This window comes from Arctopsyche grandis, chromosome 9 (genome assembly GCF_051622035.1).
Source record: "Arctopsyche grandis isolate Sample6627 chromosome 9, ASM5162203v2, whole genome shotgun sequence".
In the NCBI taxonomy this organism is placed as follows: Eukaryota; Metazoa; Arthropoda; class Insecta; order Trichoptera; family Hydropsychidae; genus Arctopsyche; species Arctopsyche grandis.
This window is the reverse complement of record NC_135363.1, coordinates 4519875-4533508: the sequence shown is the minus strand read 5'-3', so window position 1 is coordinate 4533508 and position 13634 is coordinate 4519875. Positions and strand designations below refer to the sequence as shown.

At 33.9% G+C, this 13634-nt stretch overlaps 2 protein-coding genes across 4 annotated transcripts; both read right to left on the bottom strand.

Moving 5' to 3' along the window:
• Nucleotides 1-802: 802 nt before the first annotated feature.
• Nucleotides 803-1848, bottom strand: LOC143916510 (uncharacterized). Its single transcript, XM_077437645.1, has 3 exons — nt 1427-1848; nt 1163-1260; nt 803-1078 (listed from the first exon to the last, which is right to left on the bottom strand). The coding sequence occupies exons 1-3, from the start codon at nt 1736-1738 to the stop codon at nt 826-828; spliced, it is 663 nt and encodes a 220-aa protein (XP_077293771.1). The 5' UTR covers nt 1739-1848; the 3' UTR covers nt 803-825.
• Nucleotides 1849-6164: 4316 nt separating this feature from the next.
• LOC143917102 (uncharacterized) lies at nt 6165-12156 on the bottom strand. 3 transcript variants are annotated; one of them, XM_077438494.1, is made up of 4 exons: nt 12012-12156; nt 8726-9178; nt 8176-8271; nt 6165-7253 (listed from the first exon to the last, which is right to left on the bottom strand). In XM_077438494.1, exons 2-4 carry the CDS (start codon nt 8816-8818, stop codon nt 6309-6311), a joined length of 1134 nt encoding a protein of 377 aa, XP_077294620.1. In that variant the 5' UTR covers nt 8819-9178; nt 12012-12156; the 3' UTR covers nt 6165-6308. The 3 variants fall into 3 exon arrangements, with proteins under 3 accessions (XP_077294620.1, XP_077294621.1, XP_077294622.1); XM_077438495.1 differs by having other exon boundaries at nt 8726-9089; nt 12012-12111; XM_077438496.1 differs by having other exon boundaries at nt 6166-7253; nt 8726-9089; nt 12087-12156.
• Between the last annotated feature and the right edge of the window lie 1478 nt (nt 12157-13634).

Here is a 13634-nt window from a genome sequence, read left to right as displayed (position 1 = left end):
AGAGTAGTATTTTATCTATCACTCTTCCTCAGCGTGTTGCTTTTCCGCTAATCGAAATTAATAAACCCGTAAAGTTTAGAAATCTACGGTATATACCGTTGTTTTACCTAAAGAAAATGTGTACATGTGCTATCCCAAAAGGGGGTGTACGTTAGTTTGACAAAATGTGTTTAAAAAAATAAATAATAAATAATGAAGAAAGTCCATCTACCATTCCTTCCAAATATTCTAAAAATGTTTTTCGATGATGACGTATATTTGTTTCTTTTGATATTGTCAATTACATTCAACCGACCCGGAATGAGGAAGATTCCGTAAATCTAATAATGTGTATGACAGAATTTCACAATGAAATCACTAGCCGATTCATATCAATACGGGTAAACGTTGCATTACATTGTTAAAAAGAATTTTATATGCGTATATATTATATTTGTAAAAATTTTGAATAATTTCAAGCTTTATCCAGATCACACATACACACACACCCACAAACACTAAATAATAAATGAAAAATATATTAAAAAAAAAAAGAAAATATAAATTAATTATTAAGTAGGAAAATAAATTAGCGAGCTGTGTGAAAAGCCACTGAGAAAATTATGCTTTTTTTTCAATGCTGTACTTATCACTATAATTTATATTTAACATATAAAATTATAAGATATATATATCTATATAATAAAAGTTGAAAAGCTTGTAAAATTTTATTTGTCTACTTTCATAAACGAGAAATATGTAAATGAAAATCTCATTGATTAACACCTATTTTCCTATCATGTTGCAAAAAAAAAAATGCATTCGGTATGTATAAATCATTTATTTTCAATCAATATCACTCAAGCATTCTTCAACATCAGAATCATCTATATCAGAGCCTGAAAAATCATCAAAATCACTATCAAAATCGCTTATATCACCGTCTTCCTCGCCATTTTTCAAACCGTCCAACTTCAGTTTGTTAATTTTATCCGTTAATTCAGCATCTTTTTTAGCATCAGTCTCTTCATTCGCAGCTTCTTCGGCGGATTCTTTCTTTTTTTTACTATCCTTTTCTTCGTTTTGTTTCCTCAAATACCTACAATCATAAACGATACAAATAGAAATTTGATCCGAAACCAAGAAGACGACGATAGTCGGTAAGAATCACAGCAATAAATACCTAAGAAGCGTCCTTCGCTTTCTTTCCGGTAAAGATTTAAGTATCTGTTGCATCTCTGCATCTTCAGTTGGATTTAGATCTGGTTTATGTTCTACTACCTGAAAATAATTAATATATTTACAATCCAAGAATGTATTAGACTATGAGCCATACAACAAAGGCAATCAAACAATATGAACATTCCAATTTGTCATTTGGTAACACATGCAATCATTATTTCAAATCAAAGAAATCATTTTCAGAAAAAAATAATGGTGTAATAACCTCTACTTTCTGGATACATTTAGCACATATTCCTTCCTTCCTAGCACAAGGTAGACATACGACATGATAGGCATTTTTGACAGTTTTCTGTTCGCAACGGACGCATTTCTTCGGCGCTGTTAGAGGCTTGAACTTCTTGTATTTGATCTTCCATTCGATGATCGACTTGCAACGTAGACAGATGCCTGAAGGCTGTATTGACTTGATGAACTTTGTTCTGACGGACGTATCGTGCATGTCGTTCTTGAATGACGTACGATTCTGATGCTTCTGAGGGCGAGTTCGCTTCACGTTGCCTTTGCTGGAGCTCATGATGCACTAATTCCGAATAAAACCGGTGGAAATTGACAAAACCAAACAATACACGACTCACACGTGCAGTTGACAGTTGGCCATGAGAGCTGGTTCGACGGCGAGAGAGCAAAAGACCGCGCTCTACGGCCATGAATAAAATATATTTACGCGTTTTATTTTTACTTTTTAGGGCAAGTGAATCGATGTTTGACAATTTTAATGTAATTCTAAAATATGGTCGGATTAGTAGTGATGCTAACAGGAATACCGCGTTCAGAACAGTCAGTTTGGAAAACATATGATAAATTGCATCTGAAGTATCATATATTAAAGTGGCGTGCGGTAAAATTCTCTCTCTTTTTGTCGTACAGCCTTACTTCATGTGCGCGAGAAGGATACAAGAGGAACAAGCTGTTCTTCATGTATCCTGCCCGTGCACAATAAGTAAGGCTGTACGACAAAAAGAGAGAGAATTTCACCGCACGCCACTGATATATTCATATGGCCTTATGATGGCATAATATTGAATGAAATTTTCAATATATATACATAGTTATCTTAACTCCTCGCAACCTCGCAAGATAAAACAATTTTTTTCGTATATTTTTAACCTTATTTATTCAGTATTGGCTTTTATTTTTATAAAGCGGTGGATTTTAAACATTCTCAACAAATTGTTGCAGTTGCAATGAAATGACCTAATTATGCTGTCTAAAGTATCGTAATTAAAGAAAGAGACCAATTTAATTTGATGGAAATTTTCCATTTAAATTTAAAAGTTAAAACTTAAGTAATGTACTGCTCTTAATTTTATTAATAAATAATAACACCATTTGAAATCGGAGATATAATTCATAACTATATTTATAGAAAATAAATATAGTTTTAATATAAACTACGTAAATTGTTTGATATTATTAATTTATTATTGGAAATTTATATTTTTAGACGGTAAAAGTAATTGTCAACGTTATGTTATGGACAGCAAAACTTACAGTAATTTTATCAAATACCTTGCATTGAATTATATTGTAATAATATTATACAGAGTGGTTGAAAGCTAAGTGCAAAGCCTCTATGGGTTGATAGCTTTTTTTTGTTTGTAATTTTTTATATCTTAATTTTTTACTTTTGCTTACTGTTCTATCTAATAATTTTTTATTTTTTGTTTTCTCCCTCTCTTATTTTATTATGTAGGCCATTGTGGCGCATTAGGTTCTTCCTGTAATGCCATAATGGTCCAAAATGTTAAATAAATAAATAGCTCATATCATTTAGAACATTTTGAGCCCCGCATACCTTAGTCCAAAGTCTTAGGGCGAATACACACAGCGATGCACGGCACATCGTGTGCATGGCTCTCCGCTGTGGGTGGTCTCCTAAATTTCTTCAAATATGGGATACACCGTTGTCGATTGTTGTCATGCAAGGATAACTACAAGGATACAATTTTATCGAAAACATCCCAGAGGGTCATTTTGGGGCGGAGTTTGCTGGGCGTTCCACAAAGATGTGCAAGGCATGGCCCATTTTTTCACATGTTTAAAAGTATCTTAAAAAACCACGTGTCACGTACACCGCTGTGTGTTTTCGCCCTTACGGTATTTTTTAATTTCATTTTTAAATTTCTTTAGTAAAAACACAAAAATCATACAGTTAATTGCTAATACTGCCCAATTGCTAATACTACCCAAAAAGGCATGTTGGTAAATTAGTTTTTTTTTTGTTTTTCATCTCTTAAAAAATAGTTACAAAATTACAGCTGATCAGAAAAATATAATAATCTCTTCAAACCACGAAGAAGAGGTGACTCTGGACTGAGGTATGTGTGGCTCGAAATGATTTAAATGATATGAGCTATTAATCCTTTAAGGCAGAGCATCGTAACCTCTGCACCACGGTAATATGTATGTGTTCTCCAAACAGCACTTCGGCCTAATGCGTGCGAGTGAGATCGCGTGTGAGGGAGAAAACCAATTTTAGTTACTGTTTTGTCCCTATGCATATACGGAATAACTAGCGACTGCCGATGAAGTACATATGTATGCAGTGGCGGACTGGCCATACAAGCGAACATGCCCGATGGCATGTGGGCCCCACTATCTGTTAGAAAATATGGGCCCTCAGAAAAATTAAATAACTTAGTAACTATTTCATGTGTGTAAAAAAAAGATATTGCACTTTGGGACCTAAAGTTTGGGTATTTCAACAAAACAAATTTCTTACGATATACACAAACAACTAATACCTGCTTTAACAGCCCAAGGATCGGTTAACTTTTTTTATTAGGCTCGAAATGGATGTTTCAACATTTGCGTGGGCCCCTTTGCCGGGCCTATTTCAAATATTTATAACTCAATAAGGTGTATGCAAAGAATATTTTCCATTTTTAATCCGATATTAAAAAGATTTTTTGAAAAAAAATTCAATTTGACCAATCTTTGCCTGCCCCCCCCCCCCCCCCCTGAAAAAAGCTGAAATGACGTCCCTGATTGTTTACCGAGAGCTAAAGCCGCTTTTATGCCGCATTATTGTATGATGCATTCTATTTACCTAGAAAAAGGGTTAATACGAAATATATGTACAATGTAATTTATGGATCTATTTTGCTTTTGCCATTTTTCTTGTACCTAAAATTGTTTATTCCCATTTTTGAAAATTCTATTTAATTTTTACCCTTGATTTTTAGCGTGATGGAAAGAAGAAAATTTTGTTATATGGGGGGGGGGGGACAATTTTTTTAACCCTGGGTGGGCCCCCTTTGACTCCTGGCATGCACTGATTTCAGTCCCAGTCCGCCACTGTATGTATGTATGTATGTATGTACGTAGCTGACAAACTAATGTAATCGTAAACAATGTTAAATAAAAAAATAATGTTTAAAAAATAAAGAAATTATTGTACGTTCTTTCAATATTACAACACATTGCACGAATGTAACAGCATGCTCGGTTCTCGTATGTACGTCTCATGCTAAATCAATAATAATATCAACAACATCAATAAGACCAAAATTTTATATTATTTTATCAGACTAGGCGAGCATGACTACAATCGATTCTATTTAGCTTGAAACTTACGAGAACCAAGCATGCTATCGCATTTATGCAAAGTGTTTTAGGACGTAAAAAAATTTCTTTATTTTTATTTCTTATATTAATTCTTTTTTTTTATATTGTACCTGCAACATATAATTCGCTTCGTCTGCAAATTCCATTATATACAAAAATTTTATAATGAATAAATTGATATCATTGTTATCAATCAACGCATAGACAAAAAATTAGTTTCGTGCACAGAACAATTGCAACTTGAAATTGCCCTTTAAAAAATTCCCACATGTAATTTTTTCAACACTTTCAAGACATTTGAATTTTAAAATGTCACTTGACCCAATGTGTACCGGTGATAGTGACCGGTTCGCAATGGACCATCGATTCCTTTTGTGGCTGTCGTATGGCGCCTGTGAACGCTTCACTCAATCGTTTCTCACACTCATCTTGAGCCGTCAGCTGTTGACAACCATTTGCCTCGAAATAAATCACAAAAAAAAAATAATAACCAAATAAAATGATATGAATAAAACTTTGACACACATATGAAATGAAACGAGGTATTGTGAATGTCGATACAACAAGAGAGAGAGAGGGCTTACGTAAATAATACACACGTATTTATACAAGTACGTGTTTAAAAATGTTCGCAACATCTGGACGATACCTGCCAAAGGATGAGAACCGAAATTAGCGCGTGAGAAAGGAAGTGGAAATATTGGAAACTGTAAATATGCTCCAGCAACACAAAAAAAATCGACAGGTAGCTAAGGATTCATCTTGTTCTTTTTTTTTTTTGGGTTGTTTGATATACTTCAGTAAATCTGTTTTTAAACCACAAAAACTCTCATCGAAATAACCATCGCCATTGTGTATACCTTTTGTTATGCTTTCATTCAATTACTATTCACCGCAAACATGCATTTCAATGGTGTCTGATATTATCGTTTTCACAACACTGGCAAGTATTACCGAATTTATGGTTTGAATAATCAAAAATATGGTGTTCTTCACTACAATGATTATGCAATGCATTATTTTTAATATTATCAATTAATAAGATAAAAGAAAACAATGAGATAAGAATCCAACTTAAGAATCCAACCTCATAAGTAATGTTTAAATACGTCATGAATAATATACTATTGTATTATGGAATTCAATTTAGAGTACTGTGAGATTTGAACTAAATTGAAAACTATAGATTTGTATAACAAATATTCAACTTCATAAGAAACAAAAATACTTATTAATTACTAATTATTGAAAATTACTTATCAATTGATTCCATTAATAAAAAAAACTACATCCTATCATATACCAAACGAAGTTTTTTCATTATTTTACTTATATGTATTGAGATGTTCAAATATAACAAAAAAAGAAGTTTTAACAGGAAAAATATTTTATTTTAATGTCATAAATCTATGGTATATAATATACTATGCTATAGTTTAAAAAATAAGCGAGATACATCTATTTTAACACTCTAATAAGGCACATATTTACACGAGATCAATAAACTATCACAAAATTTACCACGGTCTCCACATATCGCCAGAAGGTTGCGAAGTGCTACTACTAGTTCCAGCCTGTTCCTCTTTAGGTCTCTGACTCCTCCTCAATTCTTCGGGACTTTGAGAGCTGCTGACTTGCTCGCATGCTATTTTTCTAACTTTAGCTGGAGGTTCAGGTGTCAATACACTATTCATCAAGTTAGTGCTGGTGCTGTATGGCTTTTTCCTACAAGGTGTCATCGAATAATCTATAGCGGTCTGCTTTGAAGGACTTTGGACATCCGTTTGCCTCCACAAGGATCCGCGTTGACGCTCTGCAGGCTTTGATTCTGCAGGTCCACTCTCTGGCGAAATGGTCGTTGAGGATACTATTGATTTTTGCGTTTCTGGGCTTGATTCGTTGAAGGACGTTTGACTCGGAGGTGTTGGAAATGTGCTCGAGATTGATACATGAGGTGGAGTTGCTCTTTCCGAGCTCATAGAGTCGCAACTTGACACTGATGAAGCCGGACTTGGAGGTCTGTTTGCAGAGCGTACTGTTTGGAACGCGCTCATGTGCGACTCGTGTTGTGGGAACGGTCTGGCGAAAGGCAGTTGGGTGTTGGCTGGAAGGACTAGAGCTAATTCTCCAGTGGGCAGACGGCTGGGTATCAGTGGCACACCACTGACGTGTATGTTTCCGTTGAGATCGTGAGGTAGAGGAGGAGGTGGTTGTTGTAGAGCCGCAACACAAGCAGCCAGATGTTGCCGAAGACGGGTTCTAGCTGGAACAGGAAGTGCCGGAGGACGCGAGAGGAAGCGTGTCGCCTCAGCAGCGCAATCTGAGAAGCCTTGTCTAAATCTAGGTAGGACTTCTGGGTCAGACGTGGCGGCTGCCGCCAACCCTCTCCTCTGCAAGGCTTGCAAGTGCTTCACGGTCATCTCCAGGATGTCAGCCTTCTCCAATTTGGAATGGCGATTAGGCTGCAAATGAAATAAGGTCAGCTGTGATAAGATGCTCGATTGTTACAAAAGGGGTTTAGACGTTGAGGGTCACGATAAGTGTGCGACACCTGGCGTATGCGTGCTAGTGTAGTAGCGTGGGACTTTGGTAATATGGGGTGAAGACGAAGTTATATATTATATTATATTTAGTCACCTGGTGCCGGATGACCGGCATAACTATACATGTTGGACAAAGCGTGGGAACATTCCGAAACACAGCTCGCCCTCCTCTATTACCGGGACACCCCTCTCGATAGCGAAGGGGGTTTGGTTTTACACAAAGCATGTTCCGGAATTGCAAAACATATAGTATGATAGTGACGGAATTTGCTCGTTGAGAATGCCTATGTGTGTAGTTTCCTTGACGGAAACATGTCTAAGCAATTTCAGTAATTCTAAACTTGGATCATTCATTGTGAGTGATTATCAAATTTAAATGCTATCTGCAATCTATTTACACCTACAGTATCGATACTTCTTATCTAAAGCAATATTTATATAATACATCTGAGATTGTCATTTTGCTTTCATTTCCGGAAACAAAGTTGATAACAAAAAAGTACTGGGATTTGGTATTTTATCTAAATAATACCCACAAAAGTTTCTTCAAGAAAATTACTCAAATCCAAATAAGACTTAATAAGCATATTCAAAAAAAAATTGTACAAATCAAAAGTAGAAATTTTGCATTTATATTTTTTACAGGAAACATTACATTTGATACAATTTACAATTGCTATACTATTATTCCAATTTTAATTTAATTAAATTTATATGAAAACTTTCCTGAGGATTTTTATATACCCTAACCCTACCAAAGTGACATTTTATAGTGACGTTTTGTTTAAATGATTACACGGAAACATAATCAAGCATTGAAAAAGAACATAATATTACTCACGTCTTTCTTCATAGCTTCCAAAATCAGATCTTTGAGTTCACCAAGGCATTGATTGATACGAGCCCTCCTCTTCTTTTCCATAATTGGCTTATTAGTCTGAAAACAATTAGAAAAGCATTGATATCAATCACCAATTTAACACATCAGAGCACAGCTAGGGTAGGTATCAATTTTTATATAGATTTTTTCATTGCAACAGGTCCTTTTTTTTACCCACGATAATTCACACTTCCGACAGGATGTTCACACTGTTACGCATGAAGACCCATCCTCCAAACAAAGCAAGATCAAAAGACCCAAATAATATACATACACAGTTTTCATTGCAAAGTTATTAACTCGACAGATAATAACAGTAATAATTAGTAAGTAAAATATTGGTCAGCTAAGATGTGCTGACCAATATGAATCACTAAGACCAATCTTTAACTAGTTATCAAGATACAATCAAATCGAAATGAGATGTATGTATGTATGTAGTAATGATGAAAAATTATTTATTCACTGTTCTAATTATTATAATATTATAACAAAATAGTTATGTAAATACCTTTCTGAGCTCAGCTTTGGACATGGTAGAGTTGTGTCTTTCGTCCTGCGCGAATCCTTCCCTCGAATCGTATTCATCATCACTGATGGACATTTTGAACAATCACACACAGAACGTAATCAAAATGATTGTTTATAAAATAATTGGTCACTTGTCACCGATGACTCCTCGACGGTTGCACGATCGGAACTGTCAAGTTGACAGTCTCTGTTTGCAGCAGGAAGGACTTTCTGTCTCCCCCACCATACTCACTCACTTTACTCCACTGACATCAGTTTTACAACTGCAACTCTCTGTCTCTTTCGCACCCACGTTTATGTATCTAGTTCATTCATAAATGCATCTTCGCTCTCGCTCCAATCGGCTATTGTAAAACTTTGTATGCTATCAATTTCTATTATTATTGTTTTAATATAGTTTGGATTAAAAATATTTTCACATGTTTAATGAATTCTTTTGGGAGTAGTAATTTTCATTTAATATAGAAAGTTTCAAAGTTCGGCAACAATTAAACAAAAATTAGTTAATCATTTAATCAGTTAAGTTAAAAATCAAAAATCTGATTTAATACAATGAATGTTATTAAAAGTAAACGTCACGCGTATGCCAAAGATTCATATGCAGGTCAAATATCAACGACTCGCGAATAAAACTCATAAAACAGCAAACTGTCGTCGGTACAAGTGGTAATTTGGAATTGTATTTTATATAAAACTAGTGGTTTTACTCGGCTTCGCTCGGTATTTATAATATAAACCGCTTAAACATGCCTAATCTAATAGTAAACATTTTAATAAATTTATTTGAATAGTTTTATTTTATATAAATTTATTTGAATAGTTTTATTTTATATAAATTTATTTGAATAGTTTTATTTTATATAAATTTATTTGAATAGTTTTATTTTATATAAATTTATTTGAATAGTTTTATTTTATATAATGTAAAGAAATGTCACTCTATAAAATTCTTCAATTCATTGTTGAATATAAATTAATGTCTTCATTACCGAATTTATTCATAGTTATCCGTATTTTGTTTTATTTTGTTCATTTGTATACATAAAACGTGCCTATTTAAAAATTATTATTTTTGTTTTTGTCCTAATATATTTTTATTGTTATGAAAGTTAATGAAATTTATTATTTAAAAATTTAAGAAGGGGGGGGGGGGGTTGAAACCAATTTGCCTAAGGCGCCATATACCCTCGGGACGGGCCTGTTCATAGGTATTCAAAAATATGTCATCCATCAAAGAAAAATAAATTTTATCAAAGTCGAAGTTCATAATATTACTTAGTCCAAATGAATTAAAAGTCGCACTATTAAATTATTTATATTTGATCTTTTTTTTTTGTATAAACTCAGCGACGAGGGATAATATTTTAAAAGCGCTGATCTATAGCGATCCCTTTTTGGTACAGGTTGACGTGCATTCACGTATTGTTCAATACAATAATCCATCTCGTTTTTACATATGGCAATTTCGTACGAACAAGGGTTGACAATAATATTATAAAATAACATTAAAATTTTATGTTATTTTATTTAACGCTTTTTGCACATGAATATTTAATTGAAACATATAATTGAAAGTGGCAAAGGTCCACTTTTCTTCATCGAGAAATATCTCGCAAAACATTAAATATAATGTTTTGCGTTTAACAATATTCAAAAATACTGGTGGTCTGTAATATATTTATTCTACTTTACCAAGATTCTGGACATATCGAATTAAAAGAATTAATAACAATTTTTGAATTAAGTCAAACAAAAATAGTGATTTTGGGACTGAAAATTGGACTTTCAAATATAACGGCTCATGTGCTTCTTTTCTTTAAGTAAAACGTATTTACAGGTGGTATAATAACTAGTCACCGGAGCCCGAGGGGGCCGTGTATTGTTCAAAGGTTGTAAATGCATTGTTAAAGGTTTGCCGAACAATAGATAGCACTGTGACTATCCTATCTCTAATAATAACATCAACTTAAGAAACGTTGCAAGGCATCCTATTATCTCTCTTCCTGAGAATTACCTCACGAACTTAGTATATATCGTACCTAATATGCATGTACATATGTTTGCACAACTGTTTCAATGAAAATCAGAAAAATTGGCAGACTCTGATAGGAAACGATCTACCTGGAAACACAAACCAAGGTCTGACCAATAGCTACCAGATGGAATCGAACCATGACCACTCTGCTCAAAAGCATAATATGCTAACCACTAGTACACTTGGCAGAAAGCAAACAATACATAAATCAAAATTACTATTGGTCGAAAAGCTTTGTTATGAACGTTTTGGTGGACCAATAGGAATCAAGCATTTTTCACCTACTGACACAGAGTAACTCACCTGTAGAGCTATTGTCAATAGGTTTTTGGCCTCTTTTTCCTATTATGCTGTACATTAAAATTAGAATAATATAATACAACGATTACTAACAAAATTAAATTAAAACTGTAAAATAGAAAATGATCAGTGGGTCAGTAGCTATTAAAATAGATATAAGATGTACATATTGTGAACACAATTTAGTAATTTATTTATTTATTTAAAAGTTTTGGACCATTGTGGCATTACAGGAAGAACCTAATGCGCCACAATGGCCTAGATAATAAAACAAAAGAGGAAGAAAACAAAAAATAAATAGATAGAACGAAAAGCAAAAGCAAAAAATAAGATAAAAAAAAACAAAATTTAAACACAATCATAAAAAAACAGTAAAGTAATAAAATATCGGATAAATGAAAATTTAAATGAGCAATAAAATACAAAGATAATTTCATAAGTAGTAAAAATACAAAGAAGGAAATGTCTTGCACCTGCAGCCTGTTCCGATTAATAAGAACAAGCTACAAATACAAAACATCCCTGCATGGCCCAAATGGAAGATTACAATTATGAAAATAATGATGAGCGCAGATTACCAAACAAATTACCCAAAGTAACAATGAAAAGCATTTAAAAATCAAAAACAAATCACCTGTAGAGAGAGGTCATGTGCTCAAATTCCGGTCGCAATCGAAAAATATATTCCATATTTTCCATGGTGTCGATTTAGGGTGACCTGTCAGATAAACGGCCGTGAAATATAACATATGTATGTAAGTAGCAACGTTTCTTCGAATCGATAAAGTGCAATAAAATATAAAAGTGCCGGCCATTCACAAGGATCGCTATCTCGATTCGATTTCATGGAGTCGGTTTTTTTCCCCCCCCGGAATTAATATTCGCCATAAAGAAGAAAATTGACTCGGAGAGACTTTCGATGTTATCTAACCCTGTTGTGGAGCGAGGTCCGATGCACCCGTGGGAACGTGGAGGGTTGCCACGTGAGAACCCGCCTACCAGCTACCTGGGATTCGGTTCCCACACCCATTAATGTATGGGAATGTGCTCTACCGGGCACAGCTACGTGCCAACACACCATACAACCTTGCACATGCGTACAACCACTCGACGCCCCCTCCCCATTGCTATCGATATCATCACTCCATTCATCAATTTGCTATCTTTTTATTTTTATTGTTGTGACATACGACTCGGATATCCGTGATGGTACATTTTGCGTGCATATGATGGTGCTTACGGACTAAACCAACAACGATTTTGGGCCAACTTTTTAAACAATTGAAACAATTGAAGAATAAAAAATTCAATTGAGAGAAACAATTGAAGAATAAAAAAATCCGCTTGATGTGACCGACAACACCCCGGGTTAGCAAAAATCGTTGGATCACCCATACTAATACATGATATATTCTCAGTAACTGCGCATTACGGGGAAGTAAAAATAATAATTCTTTGATTTTTTTTTCGATCTTAGTGCGTATCTTCGTAAGTCAAAACATCTTCGACAAACAAAAGTCGAGGATTACCTGTATGTGATTGTTGATGATCTAATTTTAGGTCAATCTCGAAAATTTATTTAAATTGTGCATGTTCTGTTTTAACTTTCAATATTTAATTTTAATTTTAATATAATGATTATTATTTTATTTTGATACTTGAATTTAATTTTAATATAATAATAATAGTTTTAATTTTGATATTTAATTTCAATTTTTATTTCGATATTTTGTACGCTACTGGTTTTAAAAGTTGGCCTGTGGGCCGTTCGTTGGCTTGGTGCGTACGCACCATGACAGCCGCGATTCGAAAATGTGTCAACTTTAAAGTCGCTATCAATCCGAGATTAACAATGATACATAGCTTGTATCATGATGTATGTAAGATGCTTTGATAACACTGAGCAATAAAAAAAAATCAATTTGTATTACGTTTGAGTTTGACCCACTGAATTCAAATATGACAATGATTTTTGCTGGCTTGCTCTTCTATAACCTATTCTCTATATATACAAATCAGGGACGTCATTTGGGGGGGGGGGGGGGCAAGCCATGCCTTAGTTTTGGAATAGTGTGAATTTAGAAACAATAAGAATTTAAAGATTAATGAAATAATATGATTGTTATGTTATGTTTAAAGCCCGGACCCAGAAGGTGCCGCGTATTGTTTAAATGTTTTAAATGCATTGTTAAGAGGGCTGTACACCTGAAACCTTAATTTTGATACCGTTCCTTTCTTCGATATATATATTGAGTGTATGTATATATTGAGTGAATGCGACAATATATATATATCAATATATATATTGAGTGAATGCGACAGTTGCGCTTCGACCAGATAAAACGTATTTTAAATTGACAAAATCGAGGTTTCGTATTCTACTATTTTCTCCTCCAAAACTGGACCAATTTTTAAAAAAATTTCATCATCGTTATGAGAAAGATACTTTCTGTGCATCTATCGGCGTATATTTTTTAAAATCGACCTTTAAATAAGCACGCTGGACTCGTTTCGTGGGTGTAAAAAAGAGGTGATTTTATAGATGTTTGGCGGC

Excerpts from the sequence above, each read along its gene's own strand:
- LOC143916510 (XM_077437645.1), bottom strand. The coding sequence starts at position 1,738 with ATGAGCTCCAGCAAAGGCAACGTGAAGCGAACTCGCCCTCAGAAGCAT. Across the intron at positions 1,261-1,426 it reads AATGTATCCAGAAAGTAGAG|GTAGTAGAACATAAACCAGA; the intron begins GTTATTACACCA and ends AATTATTTTCAG. Across the intron at positions 1,079-1,162 it reads AAGCGAAGGACGCTTCTTAG|GTATTTGAGGAAACAAAACG; the intron begins GTATTTATTGCT and ends TTATGATTGTAG.
- LOC143917102 (XM_077438494.1), bottom strand. The coding sequence starts at position 8,818 with ATGTCCATCAGTGATGATGAATACGATTCGAGGGAAGGATTCGCGCAG. Across the intron at positions 8,272-8,725 it reads CCAAAGCTGAGCTCAGAAAG|ACTAATAAGCCAATTATGGA; the intron begins GTATTTACATAA and ends AATTGTTTTCAG. Across the intron at positions 7,254-8,175 it reads TGGAAGCTATGAAGAAAGAC|CCTAATCGCCATTCCAAATT; the intron begins GTGAGTAATATT and ends TTTCATTTGCAG.